Source organism: Catharus ustulatus, chromosome 7, assembly GCF_009819885.2.
Source record: "Catharus ustulatus isolate bCatUst1 chromosome 7, bCatUst1.pri.v2, whole genome shotgun sequence".
Taxonomy (NCBI): Eukaryota; Metazoa; Chordata; class Aves; order Passeriformes; family Turdidae; genus Catharus; species Catharus ustulatus.
Window position 1 is genome coordinate 30,894,668 of NC_046227.1, and position 24,551 is coordinate 30,919,218.

The window sequence follows — 24,551 nt, forward strand, 5'->3', positions numbered from 1 at the left end:
TTTCAACTATTTGTAACAGAATTGAATAGATTGAGTGCTGATTCTCTCCGATTACAGTAATTTCACGATTATAAGCCGCACTGACTATAAGCCGCACTTCTGGGTTTCAGCAACTTTTTGGTGTTTTGTCCATATATAAGCCGCACCTGATTATAAGCCGCAGGTTACAATACAGAGTGTGATAAAAGGTATCTGTTCTATCACCATCTGTTGAGGGTGGGGACAGTGATCCTTATCTCAATGGCAGATATTCTGCTAATGGGCCATCCATTGAAACCAGGCAGGCCATTGTTCTTTATCTTTTCACACTCCATCCTTCCTCCAGGGAGTCATTGTCTGCTAATGGCCATTGAGTCCCACTGTGGGACTGATAAAATTACTGCATCCCATTGGAAGTTGCTCCAGCCAGGGGGAAGAGCCCAACATTTCTTACCAAGATAAAAACAGAGGCTTTGGGACACTAAGGGAGCCCCTTTCTCCACTGGACTCCAGAGGAAAACCGGATTTCTCCACATCACCACTGGACCTCCAGAGGGAAACTGCACTTTCTGCAGGAGCACTGCTCCAACTGAGCCACATCTGTCACTGCAGGAGGATGCAGCCACCATGGGATGGGACTGCTACCAACACCCTGCCTGACGGGGTGTCAGGTTGTACTCTGACTTTGTCAGGGTTTGGAGTTTGTTTCTTTGTAGTACTGTATTTCTATTTTAATTTCCCTAGTAAAGAACTGTTATTCCTAATTCCCATATTTTTGCCTGAAAGCCCCTTGATTTCCAAATTATAATAATTTGGAGAGAGGGGGTTTACATTCTCCATTTCAAAGAGAAGTTCCTGCCTTTCTCAGCAGACACCTGTCCTCCAAACTAAAACAGCAACTTTTCGTTCTTTGTCCATATATAAGCCGCACCTGATTATAAGCCGCACTTCCGGGTTCGGACCAAAATTTTAGTCAAAATGGTGCGGCTTATAATCGTGAAATTACTGTATTTAAAACCCATGCAAGAGATTTATACATAATTAAATGTAATTTCACGATTATAAGCCGCACTGAGTATAAGCCACATCTCCGGGTGCCAGCAACTTTTCATTCTTTGTCCATACATAAGCCACACCTGATTATAAGCCACACATTACAATACAGAGTGTGATAAAAGGTATCTGTTCTGTCACCCTCTGTTGAGGGTGGGGCAGTGATCCTTATCTCAGCAGCAGATATTCTGCTAATGGGCCATCCATTGAAACCAGGCAGGGCATTGTTCTTTATCTTTTCACAACCCATCCTTCCTCCAGCCAGTCATTTTCTGCTCATGGCCATTGAGTCCCACTGTGGGACTGATAAAATTACTGCATCCCATTGGGAGTTGCTCCAGCCAGGGGGAAGAGCCCAACATTTCTTACCAAGATAAAAACAGAGGCTTTGGGACACTAAGGGAGCTCCTTTCTCCACTGGACTCCAGAGGAAAACCGGATTTCTCCTCATCACCACTGGAGCTCCGGAGGGAAACTGCACCTTGTACAGGAGCACTGCTCCAACTGAGCCACATCTGTCACTGCAGGAGGATGCAGCCACCATGGAATGGGACTGCTGCCAACACCCTGCCTGACAGGGTGTCAGGTTGTGCTCTGACTTTGTCAGGGTTTGGAGTTTGTTTCTTTGTAGTACTGTATTTCTATTAATTTCCCTAGTAAAGAACTGTTATTCCTAATTCCCATATTTTTGCCTGAGAACCCCATGATTTCAAAATTATAATTTGGATGGAGGGGGTTTACATTCTCCATTTCAAAAAGAAGTTCCTGCCTTTCTCAGCAGACACCTGTCCTCCAAACTAAAACAGCAACTTTTCGTTCTTTGTCCATATATAAGCCGCACCTGATTATAAGCCGCACTTTGGGTTTGGACCAAAATTTTAGTGAAAATGGTGCGGCTTATAATCGTGAAATTACTGTAATTTTATTACAACAATGTAAAAGCATATGAAAAATTCTAAATTATGCCTAAAGGAAACACAAAAGAATTTCCCTGATCCACAGTAATGTCTGAGAAATTCATTACAGATCCTTAATTTCATGAAGTGGGAAGTAAGCATGACTGGAGAAAAAGGTTATGTTATTTTAAAAAATGCTTTGCTTCTTCAGAAAAAATGTAGCTCTGTTTTAATTGACTCCACAGGAACTCAAGATACCCAGCACTAGTGAATGTCCTCTGGTACGTTCTGTAAAATTAATGAAGCCTCATTTGAAGAGCTTACCAAGCTATTTTAGGACCATGGCTGGGAAGCAGGGTGGGATTGATGGAGTTTAGGACACTGCCATTAAAGCTGCTGTTCAGGAGGGCAAATCAGACTGTGAACTGTGGAATTAACAGCAGCTCATTTTAAAGAGAAAATATTTCAAATATTCATCTGGAATAAACAGGAACAGCACTTCATAGACAGTTATTTGGTTTCAGGTTCCCAATTAGAGAACATGGTGTTTCTGCAGCTTCCTTTAGCCTATTTTGCATGTTCTCTTTTAGGAACCCCAGCACTGGAAATCTCCAATGGCACTGGATCATTTTGCTGAGTATCACAGAAAAAATGATGTTGTCTGGCTAAAGAGCTGTCTCCAGTTATGACTGAATTATTTGGTGGGAAATGGCATAAATAACCCAGGGACACTGAACAGCAGTGCTCCAAGCCATGCATTTTGACCCCACAGGTGACACTAATGTGCTGCCCAAATCCAACTGAGTACAGAATGTTACTCCTTCTCATTTATCTACGCTCCTACACGTCATCTGCCAACAGGATTTATAGCATTGTGCCTCATTAACTAATTCACTCAAAAAAAAAGTACTTTCCCTTAAAATCCCTAAGAGAACCACAATAAAATACACAGTCCTAAGGCTCTTCTTGCAAGTCCTACACAAGGTTTGAAACACTTGGAAAGCAAATACTGTGAGAAACAGTAAAATACAACAACTCATAAATGGAAGCCTTTGTTCTAAAGTTAGAAGAAAATTTACTCAATCAGAAGAGAAAACGAGTCAGACCTCTTGAAAAGGCAGGCTTTGCTGACAGTAATTATACCTCTCTCTGAACCTGGATTCCACAGTCAACTCCTGAAGTGCGTGAATCAAATCAACACTTGCGAAATGTACGGAGGTTTGCAGGTAAAAGATTATATCAGAATCCCATGGAAACACAGAGCATAACAATCTTCAAAAGCAATCATAGTAATTAATATGGAATTCCCATTCCAATCAGGATTTTTTCAGGCTGGATAATGTGATAGTTGATGATCACACCACATCAAGATGATTCTTTTCATTGATAGCGCAAATGTTAGCAAAGAGACATAAATCTATTTTCTTTTTGAAATTTTTGTTACCAGGGACAGAAATTCTACAAAAGAAAACAATTCCTAGTCCTTAGCCTTGTCTATGTGCACAGCTGGTGGATTTGTTTTGTTTATTATCTTGGCGCCTTCATCACAAGGAGGTTCAGGGACCTCTGACACTTCACAAAGACATTCAGAGAAGTAGAGCTCTTACTTCAAAGGAATTCTCATTTAATCTGAAACAAACAGTAGTATCATGTGAAAAGCTCTCAGCTGGGCACAAATTGCAGCCCTGAAGAACCATATTATTGATCTGAGGACATCACTAGAATAAAAAGCACTCTGTCTTAAGCAAAGGAGAACATGAGGAAGCCTCTGTAAAGAAAATGTGTTATCAAGTCCCCAGCCCTGGATGCTGCACATGAAAACAGTCTTAAAAACAACTGATTGAAAATGTCCTAGTTATAATAGTTCCCAAATTTCTGAAAAGTTTGGAAACTTCAGAACATTGAATAACTGATTAGTTTACTCTGCTTTACTAAAACATGACAACCAAGGGTCTGTACATAACATCCTGACATCAGTACCAAATAAAAGGATACACAATAAATGTAGGATTCTTCCCCAAAAAAATAGTGGCTGGCAATATAATTAACACCTAACAGCACTTTACAGAACATAGATCTCGTTAAAAAATTTGAGAGTGTTATATTTGTTAGAGGCAACTCTGCTGAAACTGTATATCAGTTTTTTTGTCCAAGGTATTTGATTTATTTTATGGCATCCAAAGCTTACATTAAGCAGAATTAATGGCAAAAACATTATGAGGATTAAAAACACTTCCACTAAAAAGTAAAGAGGTAGATAGGGTTATGATACAGAATGATCTTTGGGAAGAATTGATTCCATCTTGATTTTATCCTTATTTCCAAGGCTGACTGAGAAGGAGGCTGCCTAGTGGACACACACCTCTGCAGGACAACTTGATGCTCAACAGGTTCTCTACAATCTATTTGTCTTTCATAAAGAATGCAACATTAAATAAAATATTACATGAAAATAAACTCAAACAAAATTCTGGGATAATGATAACTAAATTCATCTCAGTTAGCAGCATTTACAGAATTGTATTAGCTGCAGAGTCAGTGGTAATTTATTTTATCATTGCAGGGCTAAATGTCCAAATTCTTATGCTATTGTATGTTTTCAAAAATAAATATTTTTATCATCTACCCTATCTCTAGGCAAAGAGCATGGAATATACATTCTGCTGAAATGATTAATCCATACATTTTAAATCAGTTTGGATGCACATATGGATAATATAAATACCATAATATACATATTCATATAATATACATATAAAAATATAAAAATATATAAATATATGAATATATAATATTAAATATTAATAATATATTATAGTATGATATATAATATATAATACATATATTATATATATTTATATATAATATAAATCCCTCAGTGACAGCACTATGGCATAAATACAGCACCATGATAATCTCAAGTATTTTTAAAAATGAAAGCATTATTTCTTCTATATAACTTCACTAAGACTATTGTTTCTGGTTTAGGTTCAGCACTGCTAAGGTTTTGTTTAAGGGTATGAGTTGGCAGGAAATGCAGCTCTATACTGTGCCTGGCATAATATAAATTGTTCTAGGGAATGTCAAAGTACAGGCAAACTATCATAAAATGAAAAGAAATCAATGCAAAACTTTTCCTACTTGACAAGCAGCTTGACCCCCATCAATTCTGCAATAATTTCTTTACCTCCATTTATTGAATTCACCCCCATTTATTGAATTGACCACATTCTACCATGTCCTAAATGCTACAGAATTCCTTTGTAGCACTCACGGTTACACATGGTATGTTCACATGGACCAAAACAAAAATCCAGGCCCTTGTAAATTCTAATAAAAATTCCTGTATTGTTTAGAGAGGAAATGGACTTTCATCCTTAAATACATCCCCATCACTGCAAATCAATCCCTGAATTGTTCTAGTGCAAAAATTTGGCCCAGGGTCTCCATGGCCTTTAATGATTTAGCTTTCTGGCAGCAGGACACTGAATGATGGTGGCTTATTTGAAGAGTATGAACTCCAGTTTCACTTGTTACTGAAATTAAGCAACCCATCTTGTTATTTGAATTACACAGACTGAGTTGAAAGGACACACTACCATATACTTTCAAGTCTCTTGAATTTAGTACAGTGTTCTATTCACTTTCACATCAATATTGATCCAACTTTTATTAGTTGGAAGTTTTCCCTTTTTAGTGGTGGTATTTTCATCTTTAGACCTGTATGTGACACAAAAGTCTCCAGGTTGCTTATCACATTTATTCTTTTTCTCCCATGAAGTAACTCCAAGAATCTCCCTGAGTGCCTTCAGATGTTGGCACAGGTGCTATTGCACAATTCAGCAGCAAGTCAAGAGAGTTGTGCCCATGTGAAGGAGCAAAGGGGATGTGAAATGTTTTGCCATTTCTGCAGATCTCTAAATCTGGGCTATTTTACAAAAGATTGCAGACCAATAGAGATATGAGACATAATCAGTCAACTAAAGTCATCTGTGTTGTACTTGGAAAGATCCAACAGCTTCAGGAACAAGTGGGGCTCCCTTGATAAAGTATAAAAGCAGGAATCCTGCCTTGGATGAACTTTAGAATTTATAAAAGTATAGAGCAGCATCACAGGCTCACTAAAGCCACAGGACTCAGAAGATCACTGAATCTGACCCTCCACTATTCTGTGCATATTTCATCTTAGCCAGGCAAGACTTGCATTTCTACCTAGTCCATTCCATTCTCAGAGGTTTGAAGCAATGATTTTTGACCTATGAATACACATGGAGCTATTCTTTAGCCTCAAACAGTCATCGTGGCAACCCAAGCTTATTATAAAACTAAAACCTGCTTAGCCTGTAAATCTGCATTGTCACCATGTTCATTGAGATTAACGTGAATAATCTCTGCAGCTGCTAGCACTGACAAGGAGCAACAGAATCAACAGCATTTTTTTGAGTACAAAATACCTGACTCTTACTAAATTCACAGTACAGTTAATGTGCATTTTGTTTGCCAAACAAAAGTAGTTTATTAAAATATTTGCTAGATTTTTATGACTTGTTGATAATAAGGTTTATTTCATGGTAGCTCCTGAGAGAAACTTGGGTGGATCAATCAATTTGAGTGGATACAGGCCAAGACCAACTTGGACTTTGGACCAACTTGAGCTAGAACCTGGCTCAAAAGGGGTTTAGAATCTACTAATACAGATATTGAATACTTTGATGAAAAAGCTGATTTACAAAGAAAGAACACAGACTGCTAATTGCTGGTTATTTGCACAGAGCACTGTAAATCTTAGCCTAAGCTAATTGCCCAAAGGAGATCAGCACTCAGGCAGTTTTGTGCATAGAAACCAACAGGTATTAAGGCAATTTATCAAACAGTCTTGAGAGAGCAAGTAGTGTCTAAAAAGTGAAGGGAAGAGAAGGAAATAATTCAGGCAATGCTGAAAATCTCTTCCACAGTATCTAGAATAAGGAGGCCTCAGGGTACTCTTCTGAAATTGCTGACAGTGTTAACCTGAAGATTGTTAATGCTTGTTTTCCCACTGAAAATATTTACTAAGTTTTGGTTTGTTTAGCTAAAATTCTGCTTTTCAGCACAAACAGCAGCATTAGCAAGTCAGAGTTCTCCTCTTCCTTATATTTCATGTTTTTTTAAATGCAAACCTGCAAGAAGGTTGATACCTTGCAGTCAACACATATGTCAATCAGCCCTTGCTGTACACAGTATTATTAGAACTGCAGATGGCATTTCATCAAATTGATTATAGAAAATGTCATGCTAATTAAAATAGAGAATGCTTTCTGATTTAATAAACAGGGGGTGCTAGACAATTCTTTGTCTAATGAAGTGTTTATTAATTAAATAAAATAGTAATTTACAAAGATATTAGAGATACAGACCAAATTTCAATGTTAGTAAAGTCATGTGTAAGCTGAGCAAGATTTCCACTGCTCTTCTAAAAGTTTAGGCTGTTAGTAGTGCTCTCAAGACAAAAATTATCCTGCACTGGTTTTATAATGCAATGTACTCTTGGAATGTACTCCTCCAGAAAATCCTTTAGTACACAGGAGATTTCCTATTGAAAATGGCTTGCAAATTTGCACAAACAGGTAATTCCTGCTCTTTCTGATCCCTGCTTCCTCTTCCCATCTATGCCCAATGCAAACAAACCAAAAACCAGAGATCTTACAGTGCAGTAGCTACAGGAAAGGAGTGGTAGAGTGAGAGTAGCACCCTGCCAGGCACACAGGAATTAGCTCTGCTATTCCTCCTTCTTGAACCTCAGAATGAAGTGCCCAGGCATGGATTGGAATAGGAATGTGAACTCCCTAAGCCTTCCATGCAATCACTCCTGAGGGCTCACCCCTCCTTCTGCAGTGCTCCAGATACAAACTGGCATTTCCTAGAAAAGCCCAACAAGTGAGAAAATTTTAATATAGTGGCTATGTATATATCCCAGTAAAAGGTCAGTCTCTGGAGCAGCCTTAGGGTTGCAGTTTTCTCACTCCCTTTTGTCCCCATGAGGGTATCTCAGCAAGCTGACTCAGGCAGAGCTGGTGGCTCCGTGCCCAGCCCCACACTCAGGCAGTGAAAACATCACAGCTCTGATATCCACATGTCCTTAACAAGCTCTGATATCCACATGTCCTTAACCAGCTCTGTAATCCAGCCCCTGGCAGCCTGGCACACCCAGCACAGCACATCCAAACAGGGTCATGGAGTTGAATTTCCAGGTGTAAACTGACAATGCTGAATTTTTTGTTTTATTTTATACTACTGAGGACAAAGTATTCTATTATAAAAGTAAGCACAGGTAGGCAATTTCTGTTCATCAAGTTATTTAACTTGCTTCTTCCAGATCTCATTCTGATTTATGGGAAAAACATGTTGATTAAATGAAGATCATTAGCTTGGAAGAATTATCATGCACCCAGTAATATAAAAATCACATCAAAGCATTGGTTTGGGATATTTGTATCTTTTTATGAACCTTAAATACCTGTCTATATTAAATTATTTCTGCTGATCAGTCATCTGTGCTTTGAATAGAAATTACAGATTCAAGAGTCACATGTGTCATTAAGAATTTTTGCCCAGAAGTATTAAAACCTGTGTATCTAAATTCAACCCACAAAATGAAAGCAATTTAGTGTTCTTTTCATATGTGTTCATCACCTACTACTGAAGGTCTTGGGAAATAACCATGCCAGGTAATTGGAAAATTAAATGGTGACTTTGTAGGTATCTAATCAGCATTGATATGGAAACACAGATTTGGCACCAGCATTTGAAAACACTGGCAGGATTTGCTTTGGCATCCAATCATTTTGGATGCCATTGTTTCATCTGTACATGTAATTGCACTGTTCTGCTGGAGTGTGGGGAATTGGTCAGGCAGTGCCAGGGACTGCAGGATCACCAGGACAGTGCTTGGCTTGACCCAGCAGGTCCTGCCCTGCCTGGCACACTCTGGGTAAACTCCAAAAGAGCAGCAACGGGGTGTGGAGTGGAAATGACCTGGGAAAGTGTCTTATCCTCAGGATTCAAACAGAAAACTCAGGTGTAAGCTCAGATTCCCACAAACAAGTTTTCTGATCAAAACACATCAGCATTAAGCCTGTCACACTGGAATGGAAAGGATTCTGATTGTATGTTGGAGCACTTGCCAACAGATTTCATTTGGCTCAGAGATGAAGTCTCAGTTCCAAACAGAAAGAGACACAAGCAATTAAGTCTCTATCTTAATATTATCATCATGTGCTTCACTTTGCTTCTTTCAAAATTACAAAGGTGACACATTGGTAAGGGACATTTTATGCAGCTTATCTCTATAATTAATTTAAAATAAAATGTAGCTGAATGGGAATATCACAAGAGGAAGAAAATCAAGGAAAGGTTGAACAATGGCATTCTTGGCAAGGCAGCAACAATTCTTTACCAGCATGAACATTTAGTGGCAGTTTGAAGGCATTCCCAACAAGTGGAGGAGCACAGCTCTCCTCCAGGTGAGATGTGCAAGTGAAACAGCAGACCTATTCTCCCTGCATTAGTCCCACACGAGTTTCAAAGAATAAATATTTAAATTGTGTTTCCAAATTTATCCTAATAATTATCCCATGGAATCACATCTCTCGCTTCTGATCAGAGAATTCAAGTAATTCAGCTTTTATTTTTAATTTAAATTAGGCTACCATTTCAGATTAACATTATTATTATTAATTTTATTGAGTAAAAAGTGTCATTTTTTTCATCAAAATGCTAACTTCAATAAGTCCATACTTATTCAATAACTGCTTTGGACGCATAGAAAATATCCTGATCAAAGTAGAACATATCTGTCTGGATTTTTTTTCATTTTTGTACCATAAAAAAGGAGGAAAGTAACTGAATACCACAGTTGAAAAATATATATCTAGTGCTCATAATTAACAATTATTAAATGGATCTGGAATAATCACTATTATGTCATGAGGAAATCCTGAATAGGAAGATTCTTGCGTTTTCTCCTCTACTCCATTACCAAGGATATAGGGCATGCTAAAAAGGGCTGATGCAAATATATTAGCAGGAACAAAATTTGTTTTGGTGTAACGTTGCCTTTAGCAGAACATCCATATTTTCACGCCTATACATTTCACTTTGGAAGAATATGAAACATCTTTCTAAAAAGGGGATTTTAAATTTGTTTATGCTTACTCATTTTTATCAACTTTAGTAAACACTTTCCTGATGGTGAAATTGTCAAAAAGGTTTTGTTATTTTAATTTTTCATGCAATGATAAACACAAACTTTTCATGCACCTAATTGAACCACAGACAGAAATGCTCCCATATTTCCATATTCCCAATTGTAGATCCCTTTTAGTAGTTTTAAAGACAAACTTATTCCAGTTTACAGACGGAAATTTAAGTCACTACAGGAAGCCACTTAGCAGTTCAACATACTCATATGAAGTATATGAATTTTACATTGTCTTCCAAATTATATATTCCAAGTACAGAAAGGCTGGACCAAAGGGATGAAAACAGAATAGATTGCACTCATTTTATGGAGTACATTCAGAGATTTCAGGGCCAAAAGAGCTCATTATGTACTTCTATCCTGAATTATTTCAGAGCCAAGATTACAGGATTTTGACCTGTAATTCTGGCACCAGCCTGTAATTTCCTGTTGAGTTTTCCTTTATAAAGAGCATGCAGGCTTGCTTTAAACACTTTAGTTCAGAATCCACTATAGCCCTTGATATAATACTGTGAACTGACAAACAAAAAAAACAAGTCCTACTAGGATGCCATTAACACCTTACTTAAAAACTTTTCACTGTAATAACGCCTGGAGGGAATTATCAATAAAAGAAATCTATTTAATCTCACAGAGCAATGTGAAGCACACAAAGGAGATGTCAGAAATTGGAGCCTATCCTGCTCTGTTCTGTAGAGTGCCCACTTCAACTGTCTGAATGCAGTTTGTGCCACTGAAACAATTCACTGTTAGGTAAAAGCACAGGTTTTGTGATGCAGTGATGTATCCAAACACTCAATTTCTATTAGATAATTTAATTAAGATGTGCATATAAATTTCTATTCTCCATATAAAATCACACATATTCAATCTGCACAGAGCACAAACATTCCTTTTTCTGCCATGACATTTTCTCTAAACATGAAAAACATAAAACCTAACAGGAAGTGATGGCATTACTGTCTCTGTAACACTTAATTTCATCTTAGAAAAAAAATTAAATTAAAAAAAAAAGAAAAAAAGAAAAAAAAAAGAGCATTGTATCAGCTTTCAATGCACAGCCCTGAACAGGAAACAGGTGTTTCACCTTTTTTGCTCCAAGAAAAGAACCCAGAATTGGAGCTTCCCAGGAAGGAAACTACTTCCTAGGAAGAAAATAGCTACTACATTTAAGGATAGATGTCTTGTTTCAAGCAGATGCCAAGAACTCTTGGCCTGATACCAATGATTCCAAGAAAGACTTTTCACATTCCTTACTCAGCAGCAGAGCAGAGGAAGAAAAGCTTCCAAGCTCCCTGGAGTGAAATATCAGCACTGTGAGTCTGTGCTCAGTCATGAGGACACGCTTCATGCTTGGTATATTTGGTTTAGGGAGATGAAAAGAAAGGAGAGAGAAGTGCTTTAATTCTTGCTTTAAAAAAAAAAAAAAAAAAAAAAAAAAAAAAAGAGGGAGAGAGAAAAGAAAAGAATAATTTAAAAAAAAAGAAATATAGAGTAACTCTTGGCAGGAGCAGGTTACTTATTCCATACAGCAAGGAAAGCAGCTGGGAGAAAACTGTAACTTTCAAAATATTTGAAACTCATAACTGAGAAAGTTTGGCACAGCTTGGATCTGGCATTCGCTTCAGGACTTAATCACTGTTCTCCTTACCTCTAGGAGAAATATCAGGAGTATACAACATATAAAGCAAAGAAAAATATATTCATTTTCAGTAAATAAGCAATACCTACAGGAGTACCTATGAAATATAATTTTATTTTCAGCTATGAAAAGACAAAAAGCTGTCACTCATGCTTCTGCAGTCTTATAACCAGTTAAACACTCTTCTTCTGAAACACCACGAGGGAATGGAAATAAAGCATAATGTGATAAACAATCTGCATCCCATTTTTTTTAACCTGCTAGCTTTTTAAGACAAAATAGGCTTTGAAATCTTTCAGCACAGAGTTATTTCCAAGTTCTGGGTTTCTATCTGCTACTTCTAATTAGTATCTGAGATTCCACTGCATTTATTTTTCACTGTAAAACAGACACCTGAGGGGGGATAAGCAGTCCAGTGCTAGGATACCATAACACAGTTAAATGCTAAAGTGGCATCTAACTCCATACAACATTTATTTTTACATATTTCATCAGACAATGTTCATACACCAATTATAAGTGCAATAAAAAAGTCCTACAAATATTTATCAAATTTTAAATATTAGCTACATTGTGTAGACCACATGATAATTTCTTAGATCCTTGTATAATACAATACTCATCCTTTTTAAGAGAATACTCATCCTGTTGTGAAATTCTACTACCTGTCTGATAAATCTGTCTGACACAGCAAGAGAATAGTATCAATTCCAGAATTTCACACATAACTTATTTTAAAAAAAATAATATCGGTCACATTAAAAAAAACCCAAAAACAGTGAAGTTAGCTCTTCTAAGTAGCAACCAACAGATGCAGTGCCTACTAAAATCCTGAGTTTCATGCCAAATAAGAAGAGGACAGGGTGATATCCAGCCCTGTGAGACCAAGCAGCAGCTGAGACATGTGGCTGAGCACAAAGAGGAATAAAGGATGGGAGTGGTGTGCCTGGGAAGGGCTCACATCTCAGACCAGACCTGAACCTGCTCCCCTGGCACAGCACCAATCCCTTAGTCTAGATCATTAATTCATTCAGATTTTCTTGTGCATCAGAGATGCTGGCCAAACTAATATATAAATAATTAATATAACTGACAACATGCATTGGCAAGTGCAAAACTAGTGATATTTTTCCCCTTTATATAGGTTTTTCTTTCATAATTATACTTTAATGAATGCTTTTTGCAAATGTCAAATGAAAAATTTCAATAGTAAGTCAGTTTAGAGGAAATGTTAAAATATTTCAGAGCTTAATGCATTGAGGCAACTTCTGACTGCTAAGTCATAGAAGCAAAACCCTGAGAGCAAAGCCCAGCAGTGACAAAGGCACCGCTTTCTACATCACTTACACTGCACCACATCCACAGTGTTTTGCCTGTCACCCAGAGCAACTTCAGCTATAAAAGCATCCTGCCTGGCTTTGTATCCTTTGAGTTCAAATAGATTTGCAGCAGCTTGAGTACAGAACCAGTTTATAACTCTTCATTCTGGGATTGCTCATGGTGCCACTGGCAGTGACAGAAGGGGACTCTGATGCCTTCATTAGATGGCAGCAAAAATTGTGGTGGCCAGGAGAATTCCAACCAGTGATATTTTCCATTTGCACAGTGAATTAAATGGACATTATTTCTACTTCAGTTGTTATGATAGGTTTATTTATGCCCCTGCATCCTTCCATTGTAACATAGTGTAACAAAGATTGAACTGATGCATGCAGACACCAAGCTGTGGGAACACTTCTGCCCAGGGAAGGACACTAGAAAAGGAATTCTGCAATGTATTTCCTGGGAGAAGCTGCTGTCAAACCTAGAAGAATGCATAGAAAAGTAAGTTTCTAGTTTTCCTTCTGCATTTCGGCAGTAAGGGATGACCTTTCCAATAGCCTAGGTCGCATCAACAAAAATAATAAAGAATTTATTATTTATTAGTCTAACCCTTGGACTACTCCTGGTTTTGATTTTTTTCCCCCCCACTCTTTTGGGTTTTTTCACCAGGTTTAATTCTATTTACATCCAATTCTTTCTAGCTGACCTGAGGGGCTGGAAGATAAATGGGTAACACTTATGGGGTTGGTTACCTGATGACAATTCTAGGGCAACTCATACAGTTAGAGCTACAAATAATACTAATTACTAATACAGTTACAAACAATGACACTGAAGAATAAAGGGACTCTTTTTAAGAGTTAAAGTCACCAAACAACCTCTTGCACATCATATTGGAAAACTAAACTACCAAAAAGCCAGAAATTCTTCTAAAAGGCAGCGACAAGAAGACATAACTTTGCCAAACAGAGCAAAGTTACAAGAACATGTTTAACAGAAATAAAAGGTGTACGTGAGTCTATAAACCAGTACAAAGGTATTTTTAGATTCAATTTTTTCTTTAGAGAAGATCATCTGAACCCATTAAACATGATACAAGAATGGATAAATAAAAATTTTAATAGGATTTTCAAGATAAACTAGTAAAGGCAAAATCTTAGGTTTTTAATTTCTCCCTAAAGCTTATAGCTAGAAGGAAATTAATTGCAATCAAATGGAAAAAAAAAAAAAAGAAGAAAAAAACCCCACATACAAAAAGCCACACAAAAACCCCAACCAATATCAACAACCAAACCCAAAACAAACAACTAAAACCAAAATCCATTTTTTTTTATATTCCACATTCAAGCAAAGAATCAGTAGCTGTTATCAGTCATATTACACAGCCATGAGATAGAAGAAGAGAAGCAGATGCCCTTACAGAGGACACTCAGTGCACAAAATGCATTTCCAAATGTGCCCCATCTTGGTGGGAAGCATCTTCTACAAGAAGCAATAGATAAACTCTCTTAACTGCTTTGAAGATAGACAAGATGTGGGGACTATGCTGCCAAAGATAATTGGCATTGCTTGGGGTAGAACAAGAACGAATATTTATGATCCAGATTAAAAAAAAAAAAAAGAAATTAAAATTGTATTTATTTGCTTATACAGACAACAAGCCAAAATTCTTGCAGGTCATTCACCAGTGAATTCCTTAAATTAAACTTTCCCCCTCAGAGGAAATGACTTGCACTAAGAAAGTCTATTCTCATTAATGAAGACATAAGAGATTATTTCAGCTCACCAACTGGTGATTCCTGTAACACAGACACACATACAAACCCAAATATTCCCATAAAATGTAACAGTTATATTTCACATTCAGTCAACATTAAGAGTTATTGCTACTCATGAAGGAACTTGTGCAGGTAATGTTTGAGTGTCACAGGAAATTCAGAGCAAATAAAAGGCACTGAAGTAAAAAGTCTGTTCACTGGATTTCAAAAGCAAATTCATACTTACAGACAAACATTTCCCAGTCGCTTCAAATCTACAGCAGACAAAATGAGCTGACAAACCTCCCTTCTCATCCTGCTATTTTTCAATAGATGGAGAAGATATCTGAGTGGCTGCCCTAGACATTCGTCAGGAGTGATTCTGGAACAGAGACGGAGGCGTCGGAGCCTGAATGCACAATCAGGGGCTTTGTCATGAACCCACTGCACAAGGACAGCAGCTCCTCGTGGAGCATGAATAAACAGGGAGCACAGCTCTCCCTCCAGTCATGGAGCACTCACTCTGACAGAAATAGAGTGGCAAATGTCAGCAAGGAAATGTGGGAGCCCAGGATATTCCCCTGGCTTCCCTGGAATCTGGGCAGGGGGCTCGGAGGCCTTGGCGGGGTTCCCAGGGCCCCTGTGAGTTCGATCTATGTCCCTGGGAGAAGTTGTCATCTTTGTGTGAAGAATTACAGAGTCACAAAGACAGGTAGAGTATGGATTGGAGCATTTAAAAATTGTTTGTGTTAGGGGTCTGAACACAAGATGGAGGATTTAGGGCATGGTATGCCTTTCTCTCTTCTTCTTCTTGTCATCCATCTTTTGGGTTGGGATGTCAATTCTGGATTGGTTTGGAGGGGAACTGGACAGTGCAATGTGGGTGTCATGTGTTGGAGATTGATTGTAAACAGTGTATGTATAATTTGGAGTATAAAAGATAAGCCCAGCCCAGGAGGGCAGAAGAGCCTTGAACAAAGTGCAGAGTGGACCACTGTAAGCTAGAGAGAAAATTCCTTAGATAAGAAAGAATAAACAACCTTGGAAACCTCAGAAAATCAGCTTTTGAGTCTTCTTTCATGTCCTGCGTGCCCTGGCTGTGAAACAAGAATTCTCAGACCACCATTAATGTGCGGTGAGTGATCTCTGACCATAAAAGAGGTCGCTGCTGTCCACGAGGGAAGTGTTGGGGACTTCTGTGCCACTCTGGCTACAAAATGAAAGTGTGAACTTCCTGCAGAAGCAACAGCACACCCGTGGTGTGACTTTCCCCACTGGCTTCTTGTAATCTTGCAAGGACTTTAACCTCATTATATTCTAGGTGCAGCACTTTATATGGTGCTACATGTAATACCTCCATTGTAATTTTGCCTTTTAAAGCTACCTACTCATCAATTTAATATGGTGTGTGGTACCACCACACTGACTTCCCATTAAAAAAGGCCATTTGGAGGGTTTTAATAAGTCCTTATCACTTGGTGTCTGGCTTATAACTGTGCACAGCATTTCTTAGCACAGATTATCCCAGTACTGATGTGAGGTAGCAGCACAGGCTATAATTATCTAAGTTAAAGACACGGGGCTTTGAAATTAAACTGGCTTTGAAATAAAATACTACATCCAACTCAACTAAGCACCCACATCAACAACACCTGCAGGGAACTGTGGCAGTCCAAGAGAGAAAATGAGTGCTTACAGGTTAAAATTCAGCTTCATAATTCTGAAATGTCTGAATCCTTCCAGTGACACAGAGAATTTACTTCTACTCTCTGCAGAATTGTATTCTGATATTGCCTATCACATGCTAGCCTGTGATATTTCTTTCAATGGGAAAAAGTACATTTTATAGCATATACAGAAGATATGACATTAACACTTCTTCCACAAATTTGAAATACAGTGATCTTAGCACTGAACATAACAGAAGCAGAACCACTATAAAGTACAGTAAATTCACGAATACAAGCCGCACTGACTATAAGCCGCATCTCTGGGTGTTGGCAAATATTTTGGTTTTTGTCCATAGATAAGCCGCACACGAATATAAGCCGCTCTGTCGTTCGCAGCGAGGACCCGCGTGCAATTATTAACAGAACGGCGGGAGGGCGGGGTTTACTGGCTGAGCTAAGGCTGTGCAGGCTCGGCCCGCTAGGGGCCGCTGACGGGGCCAGGTGGTCCAGCACGGTGCTGCAGCTCGGGGCCGGCCGCCGCTGCCACTGGGCTCGGTCACCCCGGGTCGGCGCTGCCCTGCGGTGGCAGGCAGGGACGGAGCTTCCCCTGCTCCTACGGCAGCGGCGGCGGGCGGGGACGGAGCTTTCCCGCGCCCGTGGCGCCGGCGGCGGGCAGGGACGGAGTTTCCCCGCTCCTGCCGCGGCGGCGGCGGGCGGGGACAAAGCACCCCGTCGGCTCCCCGAGCCGCAGCAATGGCTGCGCGGGGCTCCTGTTGGCTCCCCGGGCCACAGCAATGGCTTGCGCGGGGCTCCTGTCGGCTCCCCGAGCTGCAGCAATGGCGGCGCGCGCTTCCCCCCCCCTCCCTGGGCCGCAGCAATGGCGGCGCCGGCTTCCCCCCCCCTCCCCGGGCCGCAGCAATGGCGGCGCCGGCTTCCCCCCCCTCCCCGGGCCGCAGCAATGGCGGCGCCGGCTTCCCCCCCCTCCCCGGGCCGCGGTAGGGGCGGCCCGGGTCCCCCCTCTCCTCCCCGGGCCGCGGTAGGGGCGGCCCAGGTCCCCCCTCTCCTCCCCGGGCCGCGGTAGGGGCGGCCCGGGTCCCCCCCCCCCTCCCCCGGCCGCGGTAGGGCCGGCCCGGGTCCCCCCTCTCCTCCCCGAGCTGCAGCAATGGCGGCGCCGGGCCCCCCCCCCGTCTCTCCCCTGGGCTGTGGCAGAGGAGGAAAGAGAGCTCTCCCGCCTCTCTCCCCGCCCCCCGTTCTGCCTACACGGAGCCAGGCTCCACCCGCGGTGCAACAAAGTAGCGATTTGTAACAATCGCAAAATGCCGACTTTGCAGCTGCTCGGCTCAGCACTCTGGCAGGCACTTCTGAGGTTGTATTAGCCGCTCCTGATTATTAGCCGCATTTCCGGTTTAGGAGCAAAATCTTAGTCAAATTGGTGCGGCTTGTATTCGTGAAATTACTGTACATTAAACTCCTGTTTTTATTTTAATGGTGTCCTATTTCTAATGTGGGTTGAATTTTTTTTTAACAGAGAGAGGAGACACCTGACTTCTCCCTAGACATGTTGTGATGACTAAAAATTCCTGCATCTTCAATTTCTATCAATATTAACTGATATTGCAGAAAGGATTCAGAGAGAAGTCTGAAAAAGCTGGGCAAAATAAGATATATAATAAATTTCATAGATCTACAGTTAGAAGTTTTCATTAATTCCTCCAAACTATAACTTTTTAGTTCTAGAAGAGAAATTACTTCAGTGGCAGAAGCTAGAGGCTCCTTGGAACTGGATGAACCACACTAAGAGTTTGATCATTAGGAGAGCTAAGTATTTTGAAGAAAAGGGAGAGGAAAGTAAAATCACTTAGATCAGCTTTTGAAAACAGAGCTCAAGCTGTGTGTTTCAGCTGGAAATGTTTTACCACTATGCCTTTTGACATAACAGATGGCACTGTCACCCAAGCAAGCACAAAATCAGGTTCAAATAACCTCAATGGCAATCAGAATGGCTCTAAGCCAAGTTGTAGAAGTAACATCTGACTGACCTTACAGATAACCTATCCCTGTCTTAACCTTTGTGTGGGCTGGTCCTGACTTTTCAGACTGATTGAACTGAGAAGACTGAAAAGAGGTTTGCCACATCTCTAAAAAAATGTCAGAAACACTACACGATAGAAAAGAACTTTGTTTTCCTTCCTGTTCCATGAATTGCTCCTAAAACACTTTTTGATTCAGACCTTTACATTTGTTCAAAATAACTTAAAGCCTCATTTACCTCAAACAAAGTTTCCCCATTCGACAAGAATCCTTAAGCATCTCAGTATTGGAACTGACCTACAGTCAGAATTTTTACATAAATGCACATATTTCCCTCTCTCTTTCTTCAGTTCAGCTGCTATAGCAAAACATTCAGTTAAGTTTTAGCAGAAAATGAGCAAGCTTCATACTGATATCAGAAAGGACAAAACACAATCACTTCAGCACCCACAGCAGCCAAACCTTGCTTTAACTACATGCAACTCCTGAAGAAGAACTGAGGGCTGCCATTATGTCTGGGATCAATCAGCCTGTGAAAGGAAAGGCTTGCAGTCAGTCACACAGGTGCTGGAGCAATCCTACTTCTCCTCTAATTGTCTCAGGTTTATTGAAGATGAAAAAGAAACTCAGAGAAATGGCAACTCCATGCATACAGTGAATGCAGAAATACAATTTACATTCTTCTTTGGAGAAGCTCTAAAACAAATCCTATGATGAAACCAAATATTAACTTTAGGATAAAATCAGTGTATTTCCAAAGGCACCATAAGTACATACAGTATTATATATACATTTGATGTATATATCAATATTGAATATCAATGAATTGAATACCAATGTATATCCCTTCTTTCAGAGGAAGTTATATAGGTGAATATATTCCCTTTCTAATTTGGATGATTAAAAACCTCTTCCTTCAGTGATGTACCCCTGCAAGCCCCCACCTGGGCAGGCAGCAGGGAACTAAGAGCCACTCTTTTCTCACTACTGTTGCACAGTCACAGGGGAGTAGAAACAATTAAAACTATCAGCAGAAATTAATCACTGTTTGGATTTTATTCCATTCACTCCCTGGGGACGCAAAGGTCTGCAGGTCACTTGTACTCTCCTCTTCCTTTATTGATAAATCAAATTGATTGATTTGTCTTTATATAGGGTAGAAGAATCTTGGCCACTAAATAGAGAAAGCCTAGCCAGTAGAAGAATCCATTTTATTCATTAATTTTTTTTTCTTTACAAATGTATCATTTCCAGCAGCATGAAGCCAGATTGCATACAAAAATTATCTGACCTGTGCTACAAACCGAAATCCTCTGACTACCACCAACAGATCTTGGTTGTTGTATGGTTTTTATTAAATGTATATTTGAAAAGAGCAGTATTGCTGAGAAATCTCTTTTACCACCAGATAATTTATAAGAAATGTAAAGAAACATTGTATAATTACATATATAACCTGCTGGGCTGTGTATTTTTCAGAGGATGTGCTGTTCTGGAATTAGACTCCCTGTTCAAGTGTTTTTCAGTGCACTTCTTTGTCATATACACCCCATGTTTGCCAGCACGACTTGGGATGTCATTGTGATCTACAGTTCCTCTGCCTCTCATGGCAACAGCAGTCCTAACTCTTCTCTGATCAGGGGAAAGAGGAAGAGCTCCTCTCTGAATTGAGAGGTCTTGATATTTCTAGAGTTCATCTTCTTTTCCTTAAATCCAGCTAGGATTCCTTTTTTTCTCCCCCTCATTTTGCCTCATGACCTTTAGAAAAGGATTTATGAGGAAAAGTCCACTGCTCACCATGACACCACATCAAGCACCAAGTGTTTGCATTGGGGTTCCAAAGTAATTCATGGGGTTTTTCCCCCTTTATTCCTACAGCAATATTACTATCAGACTTGGTAACTATGTAAGATTTAAAAGTCCAAGAATAGTGTTAGAAGCCCACATTTGAATATTTACAAATCAGTGTTAGCTGGTGCACCTCCAAATGTTAAGAGAGTAAATATTCACATGTAGGAAAACAAATTTCTAGTTCTATAAAGTAGTATTTTTAATACAATCTCCTGAAAAATAAGCAAACATTAGAGTACTTTGGGGTGCCATCCTATCCATGGGTTCAGTTATTGGGGTGCCTCAACTCCCAGTGTCTGCAAACATGGGATAAAGTATCTGATCAAGCAGAAACTATAACACACCTCCTCTTCCTTCCCCACGCTACTTTGCCCCATTCCATGCCTCCTGATGAGTGAAAAAAACAAACATAAAAATGTAACTTCACTGATCTGTGTGCTTCCTTACACAGCATTGAAGAAACCCCTATCTACCATAAGTAGACTGAAACCCACAGAAATATCCTGAAAGTTATAAAATACGATTCAGTGATCTGCGAAGACAAAAAGAAGTCTGTTAAATAAAGCTTCATGAATGATTCACAAGGCCCACAACTCTCTCTATTTCCAGCAGTGATCTCAAGCCAGTTTAATATTTCTAGGTAAATAATTCATGTTACTTTTGTTTCTAACAATAATGCATTCTCAAAAATGCTAGCTGCACAGTATGATCTGCTCTTTTTTCCCGGGATTTTCAGGCTGTGCTGTCTGAAAGTACCTCACTTAATTCCACTTCCAGGAGTGATCATCACCTGTTTTTGAGTATGGATAAAGAAGAATGAATAATGACCAAGGTTTCAGGCATAGTTTCAGCTGTGATATATTAAAATGGCCATGAACACAGAAAAGTAAAGTTGGTATCTGTACATTAGATACAGGATCATCACAAATGATGGAGTATTTCTGAGAGCAGGCAGACAGTGAGAGCTGAATGCTCAGTATTTCCAAGGACAGTCCCACGATAATGTGGAAAGGCACAGAAAGATTTGAAAGGACATTTGAGTTAGGAATGGTCTCCTAATACAGACTTAGCTCTTGCTCTAGCTCTTTGCAAGTAGTAATGCTCTTTGTCTCAAAAATTGTCCTTATATATGCCACTTTCTGACTTGCTAGGGGAAGGTAATTATGTTACAAAGATTATTATTTAGCAAGTTTTTGCTGTCATACTGAAAAAGATCTTCCTATATATGATAATATAGAGCTGTTTTATCCTCCAGCACACTATAGCTGTCACAGAGATGTAAATGTTAGAAACTTCTCCTATTAAAACAGTCAATTTTGGGACATTAAAAAGGTAACACCACTTTACGCATGAATTCTCAAGAATAATTATCCTGGCAGCTCCAGCTATCAGAACAAGCAGAGAATACCTTTCCTGAGCTATCTGCAGAATTATCTTTACCTTCCAAAAAACGGTGGGAGACTTGAAATCTCAGGGTCTCATAATGTGGGCCATCAAGGCTCCCAGCGATGATCCCAATCACCGCGGTGATTTACGGAAGAGTGAGGAACCGTGGTGCTCCTTGCTATTTGTCTCCAGAGGAGCACAGCAGTGGCTCACAATGACTGCTCTTGTTATGTTTCTCCCTACCAGCTTTATGTCACAAAACGAAGATGCAAAGCCATTATGATCCACCCATGATAACGCCTGCTGAACTACAGAGCGCTCGGATAAAGCAGCTATTATGTCACTCAAACGTGCATGAAATCACAAACTGGGAGGGAGTACAACTATTCTGAACCCAGCTGAAATCCTATTCACTCTGATCAATGGGAATAAGTGGGCTAAGATCAATTGCACCAAGCACAGTATCAAGCAATAATATTAGCATTTCAGCGATCAAGCACGCACATAGAAATAGGGAAGCTTGAGGTGGGAGCTCAAGGAGAGCTAAGTTTTATTATTTGATATACAGTTGAAGCAAAGACAAAGAAAAATGTAATTTTCAATAATATTTAATACATATGTGCAGATGGGAATGCCTCCTACACATTATCTGTTTATTCATATTGGTGATCTGCTTAAAGAACAGTCTATTAATCACATATTTTACTGCCGTCAGCTTTGATTGCAAAATTGTCATGAATAATAAATAATTTCCTGCATCATCTCCAGAGGCTCAAGAAAAAATACAGCAAATTCCTTTCATCCCCATATGTATCTCTCCCACAAATTTATGCCTCTTTCAATTTCAGTTCCCCCTCAAATGATGTATTCCAAGCTTGAAAAGGGGGAAGGCATGAGTTATCAGGGCACACTTCACTCCTAAATATCAATCACAGTCCCTCACTAGCAGTGAAATCTACTTTATCATCACTAGCTCTGATGCACTTCGATTCTGACAGAAGCCATTGAGACAGACTTTTAACAGCAACTAACAGAAGAACAAAACAGAGTTTTCAGCAATTCCAATTGGTTTCAATGCCAGGGTAATTTCACCTAATCAACAAAGACTGATTCAAGTTGGAGCTCTAGACAGTTATTGATTTGAGTGCAGATTTTTTAAAAAGGAAGAGCCAACATCTTTGCTTCCAAACATTTCTGCAACTATCATGTCCAAAGTCCTAGATTTTGCAATATTTAGAAGTTTATTATAATCTAAGGTGATATCTGATGTTTTTAGTTCTGCTGACATTCACGAACTTGTCCTATCATAGTTTAAAAAAAATCCTTCTCCCTGAAAACTTAAAGGTACAACGATAAAAATAAATAACACAATTACATCAGTAATATAATTCATTATAATTCAATCATTAACTTAATTTAAACCATGCAAATTCACATTAGCTCTGAATGTGCTGTTTATTTATAGGCGTTTTATTTTTAAAGATACAAACAGTAACCATGCCAGATCAAATTTTGCAGTTTAATCTACCAATTAAACCTCCAAGATGTACTTTATAAAAAGAACCTGGTGAAAAATTGCCAGTACTTCTTTGGAAATGCAGGCAATGTATTTGTACTTCTGCTCTGGGTGCTGGCAGGAATACTATGCAGATTTTATAAGCATATTTTAAATATATTTTAAGCAGAACTTCTGTTGTCTGCCTCATTCCTGTAAAAATGAAATTCACTCTTCAGATAGAAATATTTTCTAAGCACTGGTGCTAATTTCTCATTTTGTGTCTCACCTTAGACATATCTTTAGTTACTTCTTGTCTTTGTCACTTGTTCTATCCTTCCAAGAGGCAAACTTCTATAACCCTGTCATTTCAGTGAGCAGCACCACAGACAATGGAGGAGTTTGCAACTGGGAGGTTTCCAAAAATCAGATTTGAGCCCAGTCTCTATACATTGCAGACTGATATTAGAAAAGAATTCCAAGTTTAAGTAAGTGATTATGCCAGGTGTAAGAATTCTTGATCTCTGTTAAGATGTCCATGATCATCTCTGAATTCCAGCACCAAGGTTAGTCTGAAGAAAGATTTTCACATGCCAGCACCACAGCAGAGTGTGCTGCACCTGGAAGGGTCTGGGGTGGGTTTCTTTCTATTGTTTATTTAAATCTGCAGATCCAATAGAGTATGGCTGACCCCTGCTGAGTTTCCAGCTCTCAAACAGTGCTCCAGGTCTGTGGCTAACCAACTAAACCAGACTCCCATGAGGAACAACAACATCTGCAAACATGCAAGATGAAAAGGTGCTTTCCCCAAGCACAATTAGGAGCAACACCAGGATATTTCAGCCCAGCATCCACAAGAGTTCCAGTGTGTTCCATGGCATGTGATCACACTTTTTCTGTGGTTTGACTCTGCCCACAGGCATCTTTAGACTGGCTACTGATTATCACTGCAATACTCTAGCACACAAAATACAGAATGGGCCTAAACAGAAACATTCTGCATGGCTGTTATGATTTCAGAAAAAAAAAAAAAAAAGAGAAAAAACAAAGACATTCTGGGAACGGGAACATGAAAGATAGAAAGAAACCTACGAAAGTGAGATTTTAGATTTTTCTCCCTAGATATCAAACTGCACTTTCAACTCCCTGAGAAGATGTAATAGGATAAAAGCAAGTCTGACAGCTATTCAACAACCCAGATCTTTCAGTAACAAAAAACAAATAGCAGT

At 39.4% G+C, this 24,551-nt stretch overlaps 2 protein-coding genes across 3 annotated transcripts in view; both read right to left on the bottom strand.

Moving 5' to 3' along the window:
* Nucleotides 1-24,551, bottom strand: part of DDX18 (DEAD-box helicase 18) — a 701,862-nt gene that overhangs the window by 500,633 nt on the left and 176,678 nt on the right. The window lies entirely within an intron of this gene.
* The window catches only part of DPP10 (dipeptidyl peptidase like 10), a 240,593-nt gene that overhangs the window by 122,842 nt on the left and 93,200 nt on the right, over nucleotides 1-24,551 (bottom strand). Inside the window, exon 1 of one of the 2 annotated variants that reach the window (XM_033064169.2) lies at nucleotides 15,137-15,240. The exons of the other annotated variant lie outside the window; for it this stretch is intronic. Coding sequence (XP_032920060.1) covers nucleotides 15,137-15,146 — 10 coding nt within the window. The 5' untranslated portion in view covers nucleotides 15,147-15,240. Of the gene's footprint in view, nucleotides 1-15,136; nucleotides 15,241-24,551 lie in introns of those variants that run through there. 2 annotated transcript variants of the gene reach the window in all.